The following is a 10730-nucleotide window of genomic DNA, read 5'->3' as shown; positions in this document are numbered from 1 at the left end:
TTATTATTATTATTATTATTATTATTATTATTATTATTATTATTATTATTCCTACTAGAATTAGAACTCTTTTTATCATCTTTATTCTTATCCTTTTTAATTTCGAAGTTATATACATCTTATTTATTTTCTCTTATAAAAAATTAGAGGATATATACAGATTTTAGGTTTTTGTGTTTGTCAATAATTCTCTATAAACTAGTATAAATATGGAAGCAATTACAGAGGATGGACGGATACATCGAAACAGCTCTAGTATTTTTATTTTTTCCTTTCTTCCGGCAAAGTCAAGGGGAGATTCTTTTTTTATCTGGCAGCAAAGCGGTGTGATTAAGACCCTCATTTCGAATTTAATTTATTAGCCTTGACATTAAGGTGAGGGATTATATGCTTGCGGTTATATTCATGTATGTTTTTATATGCTCTTTTTTCATGTTTGATTAAACTTGCTCAGCCATGTTTAGATACATGTTCAGCCATGTAGCGATACATGTTTAGTCATGTAGAAATACATGTTCAGAATTTCAGCCATGTTAAGATACATGTTCAGGGGCTTTCAGTTATTTGCATGTTTAAGCGTATGTGAATATGTGCATGTTTCTTCACTGAGTATATTTTCAATATGCTCATTATCTTTTCAGTTTTGTAGTTCTGGAGTTGAGGTGGCCATGGAAGTCGAGAATGACTAGAGATTAAGTATTTTTATAGAAATTTAAGTGATCTTGTTACGTTTTAAATTATCGTTTTTATTTTATATTACTACTTTAATTTTGGCAAGTTGATTTTAAATTAGTTTAAACTTTATTAGTCAAGAAATTTTATATCTATTAGTTCTTCAAGTTTTTTTAAATTGAAAAGTTTATGAAAATTGGGGTGTTACACCAGAAGTGCATAAAACTGTTATTATGAACTCACCATTGCCTTGCAGAAAATGAAGTCTCCCTAAGTTGAAAGATAGATACTCAGATTCTTTCAATCTTCAAATCGATCACTGAAGAAGAGGATTTGGAGATTTTTCGACAGAAGAGCTGAATTTAAGCATCATGGACAAGCTATCGTCCAAGGAATTTGGTAATACTATGACTGAGACTTACTATCTCATGGTCAAGCGACTCGAAAGGATGGAAGTGAAGCTCAAGCTTTATCAGAATCATCATTCAGAAAATCGGGGTCAATCATAAAGAATTCCAAGGAATCATCAAGCTCAAATGATGAAGGCAACCGCCTCGTTGCCACCAGAGCCAATGTTGAACGAAACAACAATCAAGACAGAAGCTTCACTGATCTTGATCGCAGGTTATATGAGGTAGAGGTAATCTGTAGTATCGAATTCTCGAACTATCTAAAACTGTTGTCATTTTCTTAATAGGAAGCTGAGTCAGGAGGAACATCCCCTAATAAAAAGAAGATCGAGCAAATCATTGATGAAAATGACAAGATGCTCGATCTTCTGAATAAAACCTGGTGTGGGATTGATTATTTGAACACTAAGCTTCATCAAATTGAAACCTGTCATGCCGAGGAAATTGAAGAGCTGAAGGAAGGAAACTCCGAACTGCTCCCCTTTACAATTACAATATTTTTTTATGAAGAAAGAAATAAGTTACTGCACTAACCTATGTTTTTCTATTTGAACAGTCGGCTGCTCAAGATAGATGTCAAGCAAAAAAAAAGTTTAGGTTTTGATATCATCGAAAGGAAAAAAAAATTGTTGGAAAAATTCTATATTTGAATGATACCAAAACCCAGTGATATCAAAACTCTAATGATGACCAAACTAGCTGATAGATCAAGAAGTTCCCAGCTGAGGTGCATTAAGCTGAAATCTAAGTCAAATAGAAAGAAGACTTAGAATTTCTATGAATACTTAAAGGTTGCCAGATGACATCCCAGCTGAAGAAAAGGTCCTTGCTAAAAAAGTCTCAGCTTAAGAGGAGAACCAGCTGATAAAGAGATCCAGCTGAAGAATAAGACTCAGCAGAAGAAGAAGATTTAGCTAATGTGCAGATCCGACGAAAACTAAGAAGCAACTGATGGAATGCTCCAACTGACTTCTAGTCCATTGAAATGGACCCCACTGAACATCATCTATTCCTGACAGACTACAGAGCAAATCCGAAGCTACAAAGTTCATAGTACATAATTGCAGGACTCAACAGCGACATCTCAGACACAGTCCAATGGGAAGAATACAACTTCCAACAGACTGAAAATTGAAGAAGGCTCTCTCCAACGACTCTATTAAAGTCCCGTCTACATATATTATGGAAGATCAAAATCAAATGTATCAGAGTTTCTGCACATTTGATTTCTCAAGCTATCAAGATATTCTTAAAGACCTTAACAACATTCCGAAAAGGAACTCGTGCTTAAGTGTAAAATTCCAAGTTCATATTTGTGAATCTATACTTAGTGCCTAGCTACGCATTTCACATTGCAATATCATGAACACACTAAAGTATTATTTTGTTCTTTATTGTAATAGTGTGTTCAATTAGTTGGAGATCCCTTTCAAACCTCACATCCCTTGTAAAAGATACTCCATCCGTCCTAATAGTAATGTCCCAATTTTCCTTTTTGGGCGTCTCATTTATAATGTCACAACCTAAAAAATGAAATATTTTACTTTAACTACTCTATCTATCTCTCTCCTCATTTACTTCATTTCACTCTTACTTTTTCGCTACCCTCTCTCTATCTCTTCCCTCATTTACTTTATCTTTATTTACTTTATCTACATTTTTTTAATTTGCGTGTCCCATTTTTTTGGGAAGTTATTGTTGAGACGGAGGAAGTAGGTGTTAGAGTTGGAAGAAGTTTGACAAGCTCAACTTTTGTTCTCTTTTTCTTGTCGTGTCTAGGTCTAGATATAGTCATTTACTTGTATTTTTGTGTGTTTTTGTATCTGAGAGGACACTTGTCATGGTAGGGGCTCGTGGAAGCCAAATTGGGCATAATGGAGCAAATTCCCTGGGATATGGAAAGACGCCTCAATGATCAAGTCTAACTTAAAGCCCGTCAATTGGATTCATTTCAAAGATCGAGTGTTTCTTATGCTGATTTGCTATGGCATGATGTTGATCAAGAGGTAGTACCGCTCAGGGAAGGAGTTATGTTGTGGCCAAGGCAAGAGGAAGCTGGTCTCTGGGAGAGCGTGTTGAAGCAAGACTATTGCCGCGACCAAGATGTCGGTCGAACTACCACTCAAAATCAAATTTCCACCACAAGGAGCATCGAGGGCAGGACAAGGCAAGACGAATGAAGGAAAGTTGAACAAGGAGCAAGGTTGGAATGACCAGGCATCCGGGGCAGGATGCTGACATGACAGATCCAATGCGAGAAGGATAAGAAGCGGGGAATATTCATTTTCCCCCACACGCGAAATATATACACTCAATTCCTTTCGGATATGCACGGATCGCGGGCAAGACTGATCCAAAGAGAGTCCAGGTGCGAGAAGACTCAGCCTAGGGCTGAACCTAGACATTCTTATCCAAGGTGGACTTTCCCAAGCCCAACCGTGTGTTGGCCTAGAGCCCACGCCCGAATTTTCCCATAAATACCTTGTTCCAGTTCATTTCACGTGTGCACAAATTGATAGAAAGTCAGGGTGTGTACTAAAAATAATATTTTTAATTTTCTGCATTTACAGTTCTTAAGTCCCGTTTAGGGCAAGACATTTATTTTACGTTTTTTTGCTGGCAGACTAGCATCATGCCTTATTTTACAATAATAGTAAGTTTCTTTTATTTTATTTTCATATCTTATTCGTCTTTTGTTTTCATTATTTATATTATGTCTAGCTAACTTCATAAATCTGGGCAAGACACAGATGATGTGCATATGACCTAACAAATCGTGAAGTTAAAATTGAGTGCTTAAGTAATTGCATGAATTTGTTCCCGATGTGCTAGGCAAGATAACTAAGTGTCAATATCGAACTGATTAGTTAACATGTCATTAATTAATTGAGTAGACTTAGATCACCAATAAATTAATATTAAAGGGTGTGTACGATCACCGTGCGTCTTAAGAGTATTCACGGGCACGAGAGGTTGAAGTAGACTACAGTCTGTCTTAGTCAATATCAGCTCTATCTAGGGTTGAGGGTTCAATGCTTCTTAATTTAATTGCATGCTTTGAGGTGTCCTATTGCATGGTTGGTCAAGATGATTTATCGACATAGGGTGTCCCTTGCCTTTGCATGCAAGTAAGGGTAGATTTTATTACACAATGAAAGTGCACATGACAAGTGAGAATGGGGGCACATGTTATTGGTACTTTATAGCTGGTAGATATGAGTGTAATGAACATCTTGACCAATGAGCGATAGTAAGTGATTATCAATAGAATCGACGTCGTAACCAAATTTTCTTTTATTATTGATATCTTTGTTTAAGTGTTTTCATTTAGTATTATTCAAGTAAAGTTGTGTTGTGACCAGGACAATAGTCCACCCCATTTTTTTTTTCATGACATGAGACGCAACTACACCAACTCCATATGGGATCGACCCCAACTTATCACTGGCACTATTCCTGTCTTGGGCAAGTAGAATATAAATTTATTTGTATGTAAATTGGAACGACAATTTCGATTAACACCGAAGTTCAGCTTCGTCAAAGTTCGACAAGTGAGCTACGTTTGCTTATTGATGCAACAAACATAAACTGTGTAAATTACTTGAAATGGTCACAACCGCGTAACTCATGGATCAATTTAATGGAACTAGATAGTCGGTTCACTTGCAGCCTAAAAACAAGGAATACTAAAAGTGAAGTGGATTACCCTATCCAACAGGCCGTGGATGTAGGAGCGGGTGGCTCTGAACTACGTTTTTTTTTTTTTTAATTTGTTACAACCAAAGAAAGGAAAAAACCCACTCACACTCTAGCTCCTAGGGTGACTCGAACCCCCGACCTATTGGTTGGAGGGGAAGCGTCTTACCAACAGACTGCGCTTCATCGTCAAAATATAAATTATTGGCTCTGAACTACGTTAAATCTTTGTGTGCTTTACTTTATGCTTTATTTCTCGTAAAATATATTTGTCATCATCAAGCATACAATCATTCTGCATTCATATTATCAAACTAAGTCAATTTGTGTTTCAACTCTTTTTTTTTTGATAAATTAACAGTATTTAATAAAAAAACTTAAAGGTCGCGCCACAGGGGACTCGAACCCAAGACCTTTGGCCTTAGGCATTAACCCTTTACAGCTTGGCCAACACACGCACATTGTGTTTCAACTCTTGTTCATATCGAATGTTGACAAAGTTGATTTCATAATCAAAAATATTTTCATAACGTGAGTATTTACCACCATATTCCGCACAGACCTGTTACTAGCCCAACTAATAACTTACGAGTAGTTAGTAGGATTGATAACCGCACACTTAGTGTGAACATGCTTATTTGGAAACTATTCAGTCTACTTAATTAGCTAGTTTATTAAAATCAACATCAACTGACTCATAATCAGCTTGACTTGTTCTATAGACGCATATGTGAAAAGAAACAAAAAAAGTTGTAATTGGTGTATTCTTCCTTATACACCAATACACACTAGCTCGGGACCAACAGATGCAACTATAGATGATTATTTTCTTCATTATCTTTGCCTAGAAGGTTTTTACCTCTCCATTGAATCTTTTCTTGCGCTTGTAGACCTATTTACCACCAATGAATTTCATCGGTAGGGAAACCAATAAATTCATCATCAATTGTGGATGTACTTATTTTGTGCTTAATTGTTCTTATTTGGGCGATTACTTGCAATTGATGCACTTTTAACTTGAATAGTGAGTATTTGTTGATGTGTTGAACTTGTTTTGCAGGAGGTTGAGGATAATGTGAAAAGTGCAAAGAAATAGAGAAACAACAAAGAGTAGGAAAATGCCACAAGAATACCTCGTGGTCGCTGGCAGGCCAACGGTCGTGCCCCTCTCCTCACTCAGTCGCTCTCGCCGCCACGTGCCCCGCAGCCGCTGGAAACCAACGACCGCTTTCTTCTCAACCGCTGCGCCCTCAGCCGCTCACATCCTCGCGGCCTCTGGCTAAGCCAGCGGCCGCTCATCTCGCCCGCGCCATGCTGCTTGTTGCCACGTGTCTCAGTGGCTGCGCCTTTGTGCTCGGTCGCTCATTTTGTGCAAATGTAATTGGAAAAGCCGTGACTTAATTCTGCCCCCGCTCACCTTTCCGCTACCGCGTATTTTGAGATTTAAAAGCTTGAATTCTCATATTCTAGGGTACACTTGGCTACCCACAATCTGTCACCACGAAACACATCGGTATCTTTTCTTTTTTAGTTTTTCTTTGGAGCTCGTAGCATTTTCAGATTGTAAAGATTGAGGAGAATTTCAACATTGATTTCTAAAGACGTGATTTCATATGCACTTTTATTTAATTTGTATTTTGATTTCCTATGTTTTGTCTTGAATTATCATTTGCGCTATTGTTATTTTGCCCTATTATCGTTGTTCTTGATTTTGAAGTTATTTATGCTTGTTGAAGTTTTTCTGTGGTATTTATCTTTTATTTTAGATTTCTTAGTTGTCTAGGGTTGCTGAATGCTTATTTATTTATTTGAATTGCTTGAGAGAACTTGAGTTATTTTATGATCTGTTCTACGTTTTCATCCGTTGGTCGTTTGGTATTTAATTTTTATCTTGTTATTTACATATGTTTAGGAAGAGTGAGACTGTCAAACCCAACTATTGTTTAGAGTGTTTAGGATTTACTGCTTTTTGTGTGTGATATAATTAGTCGTCCTGCTTAGCATTCCTTGTGAGATACGACTTAGGTTAACTTGCTACACTAGGATGACCTCGTACAATTGCGAGTCAATTCAATAGGTGTTTTGGGTTGAGTCAGTACTGAATGAGATCTAATGATAGAATTCATCATCAATTTTTTTTTATCCAATATTTAAATCATGGTAAAATTACAATAATACTTAAGTTTCTGTATATATTCGCACATTTCAAAATGTGTGTGCAAAATTAAAAATCGACCAAAGTTTATGTATTTAAATGCCAATAACCATTTATAGAATCACTAAATTTATTTATTGCCATTTCACCAAATACATGGCCTTCGTAAAAGCATAAAGTAAAAAATTTGTGTGACACGTCTCAAGAATCAGGATTCTTAAATCAGTTCAGTACTCTAATATATATATATATATATATATATATATATGTATGTATGTATAGAGAGAGAGAGAATGCTATCTCTCGTGAGAATGAGAAAATTGATATAAATAAGTCAATGTATAAGGTTGAATAAGCTGCTGTTGGTCACTAATTTTATAGCAACAAAAATACCGCAACTAACATGGTGTAATCGTAGTATAAATAGCAACCGAGTATCGTATCCACATGGACTAATAAACAAAAATACTATGAATAATTCTAATAAATGCTACTGCAATATTCAGGCAAACAGAAAAATATGGATGGTAAAAACTAGACTAAAAAAAAAATCAGATAGAAATATAAGATATAAAAGACTAGTCCTAGGGAATGCAATTTCATTAATTAAATCTACACAATTAACCTATTAATCTTAAGTACCAGTTTAATCCAGTCCTGATGAGAGACCACATAGATAATAATACACTCTCGCTAGAGTAGTTTATGATAATTGATTAATAAATTTTCTATCTCTGTGAAGTCTCAAGAAAATCTACTAAGAACATCTACAGTGGGGGTGACCTGATAGCTGATCTGATAGAGGGGGGGACCACATTGGGTCAAGGAGGCTGCAGTGGGATGACATGATAGCTGACCTGATCTTTTTAGTTTTGATTTTTGAATTTTTCATTTAATTTTAATTGCACAAATTTAAATAACACAATTTACTTGAAATTTAAATTACGTTAATTTTAAAATCTTAAAAATTACATAAATCTTAAAAATTTAAAGACATCCTAAGATAACTAATCCGGCTCTAGAAGTCCGAAACGTGCCCAAATGTGCTCGATCAAATCACGTTGGAGATGAGCATGTATCTGTCTATCTCGAAGAATTGCATCTCTTTGCACGTATTCCTCGAAGCAAATCGGTGTTGCTCGATCACTCTCGGACGAGTCACTGCTAGATGTCCCGTGTCCTGCGTCGTCATCTCTCCAATGGGCAGCTCTTTCACCTTCGTTCTCAACAATCATGTTGTGGAGAATGATGCAACATATCATGATTTCCTTAAGATTGTCGACGTACCAACCTCGCGCTGGACTTCGAATGATTCTCCATTGAGCTTGAAGCACTCCAAAGGCACGTTTGACATCCTTTCGTGCTGATTCTTGCATCTTCTTGAACCTCGACTCCTTTGGATTGGTCGCCATCGGCGGACTCTCAACGAAGCAGCGCCACTCCGAATATATGTCGTCGCACAAGTAGTAGCCCATTTGGTAGTAGTGCTGGTTGGCCTCATAGATCACCGGCGCCGCCATTCCATCCAACACGTCGGAGAACAGAGGCGACTAGTTCAGAACATTGATGTCATTGTTCGAACCGGCGACACCGAAGAAGGCATGCCAAATCCACAGATCGTAGGATGCAACGGCCTCCAAGATGAAGGTGGGCTCCCCTTGATCACCGCGTGTATATGCATCGTGCCACGCCTTTGGGCAATTCTTCCATGCCCAATGCATACAATCGAGACTCCCGAGCATCCTGAGAAATATGTGTCGCGCCTCGTGCATCTGAAGATGGCGTTGGATGTCCGCCTGCGTCGGACGTCGAAGATACTCGCCTGAGTAAGCTCGGATGACAGCCTTACAGAATCTCTTAAGGTATAGACGACCTGTCGTGTTGGCGACCTTGAGATACTCGTCGAAAGTATCCGCACTGACGCCGATGGCTAATTGGCAGATAGCCGTCGTGTATTTCTGCAAAGGCGTGAGAGAGTCCCGACCTCGTGCATCATGGCTCATCTGGAAATAAGTATCTTCACCTTGAACAGCCTCGACGATGCGCAAGAACAACTCCTTCTGCATCCGAAAACGACGTCGGAAAAATGTAGGCCCGTACGTCGAATTGTCGTTGAAGTAGTCTTGCATAAGACGTAAATGGGCAGCCTCACGATCACAGTGGACGTATTGTCGGTGATGAACTACACGTTCCGGCGTCGATTGGGAGTACATTTGAGCAAGCAATTGTTTCTGCTCCTAGATCTCATCGATGATCGCCTGCGCTACCTCATCGGAGGAAGACGACGAATTATCATCGAACCATTCTCTTTTTTGAAGAAAAATAGAGGAAGATTGAAGGAGAAAATGGAGGAAGATTGAAAGAGAAATAATATTGTGTGTGTGGATGAAGAGTGGAGGTATTTATAGAAGGGAAAAAATTTAAAAAAAAAAGGAGAAAACGGCATTGAAGCCGTTGGAAAAAAAAAGAAAAAGGGTGAGAATGGCTATATTACCGTTAAATTTTGAATTTTAATATATATATATTTTTTTATATATTGGCGCGTGTAACACACGCGGGCACCAAAAGGGATATCAGGCCAAGCCTGATAAATCAGGCTAGACTCGAATGGGAGGGGGGTTGCAGTGGGCGACCCGATCTTGAGGGTGACTCGAGTCCCCCCTATCGGGTCCCCACTGTGGATGCTCTAATTCCCAAAAGCACCTAAGAATAGCTCTTTATGATCCACCTATCTCCGCTAGGTCTCAAGGTTAAAATCATATCACACATTCCTGAATCGGTTAAACAATTATCTCATTTAGGTCTCAAACTGAATAACTAAACATGCAAATTCTTGGCCAGATAATCCACAAGAAACAGACACTAGGAATTGTAAATCAGAAACTAGAAGGCAATATGGTATCAACAAGTCAATCACATAAATTCAATCAACTATTTATAAACCCCAGAATCAGATAAAGAAAACTAGCCAGACATCATAAAAGAAAGTAAAAGCATAATTAAAAAGAAAGTAATTGAAAAGACTGAAATAAATAAAATCCAGAAATAATGTTGAATGAACAACTTGAATCTTGAATTTTGAATCTTGAAGAAAATAAATCTAATCTAAGAAAATAATAAAGTTATAAGTCTAAAAGTTGAAAAATATGAAGAAAAAAATTGGAAAAAAGAGGCATAGAGAGGTGTCTAATATGTCAATAATAGTACCTATATATAGGCACGTGGAATAAATACAGCACAGAACTCGAAAATATTGATAAAAGCCCAAAAATCTGCAAAAACACGGAGAAAACAGAGAAATCGGAGAAATGGTTGCCGTTTTCCACTACTGCACGACTTTCTTGTTTCGGCCATATCTCCCTAGTCCGAACTCCGATTTGCAATCCGTTTGCACCCACAAACTCGTATCAAGATGATCTACAACTTTTATTCAGACCATACTTCCAAAATCAACTTCTAAATTTCCATATATTTCATCAAAGTACAAGCACGTATCATATTTCAGAAGATATATAAAACAATTTAAGCACAAAACAATCATCAAACACTCAATTCCCTATAAAATTGACAGCACGAAAACATTAAAAACCATGAAAAAGTGAATGTTATCACCTGTAATGCACGAATAATCATTCAAACATGGGTTCGAATCCTAGAGGAGGCGAAAATTTAACCAATTAATTGAATTACGGTTATTCATGCATTACAAACAACTTATTCAACACTATGTCTTGGTTTATTTGTTATTACCATTATATATATAGGGTTAACTTCTATGGAGACTACTCCCCTACATA

At 37.3% G+C, this 10730-nt stretch overlaps 1 protein-coding gene across 1 annotated transcript; it reads right to left on the bottom strand.

Moving 5' to 3' along the window:
• Positions 1–7940: 7940 nt before the first annotated feature.
• On the bottom strand, positions 7941–9146 carry LOC131025654 (uncharacterized). Its single transcript, XM_057955452.1, has 2 exons — positions 8646–9146; positions 7941–8483 (listed from the first exon to the last, which is right to left on the bottom strand). Exons 1-2 carry the CDS (start codon positions 9144–9146, stop codon positions 7941–7943), a joined length of 1044 nt encoding a protein of 347 aa, XP_057811435.1.
• Positions 9147–10730: the final 1584 nt, after the last annotated feature.

Source organism: Salvia miltiorrhiza, chromosome 5 (assembly GCF_028751815.1).
Source record: "Salvia miltiorrhiza cultivar Shanhuang (shh) chromosome 5, IMPLAD_Smil_shh, whole genome shotgun sequence".
NCBI lineage: Eukaryota > Viridiplantae > Streptophyta > Magnoliopsida > Lamiales > Lamiaceae > Salvia > Salvia miltiorrhiza.
The sequence above is the reverse complement of the archived record's forward strand: the minus strand, read 5'-3'. Positions and strand labels throughout refer to the sequence as shown.

Coding starts and splice junctions, on each gene's coding strand:
- LOC131025654 (XM_057955452.1), bottom strand. CDS start 9,146: ATGTACTCCCAATCGACGCCGGAACGTGTAGTTCATCACCGACAATAC. Junction 8,484..8,645: donor GTCTCGATTGTATGCATTGG/GCATGGAAGAAT, acceptor GTTCTGAACTAG/TCGCCTCTGTTCTCCGACGT.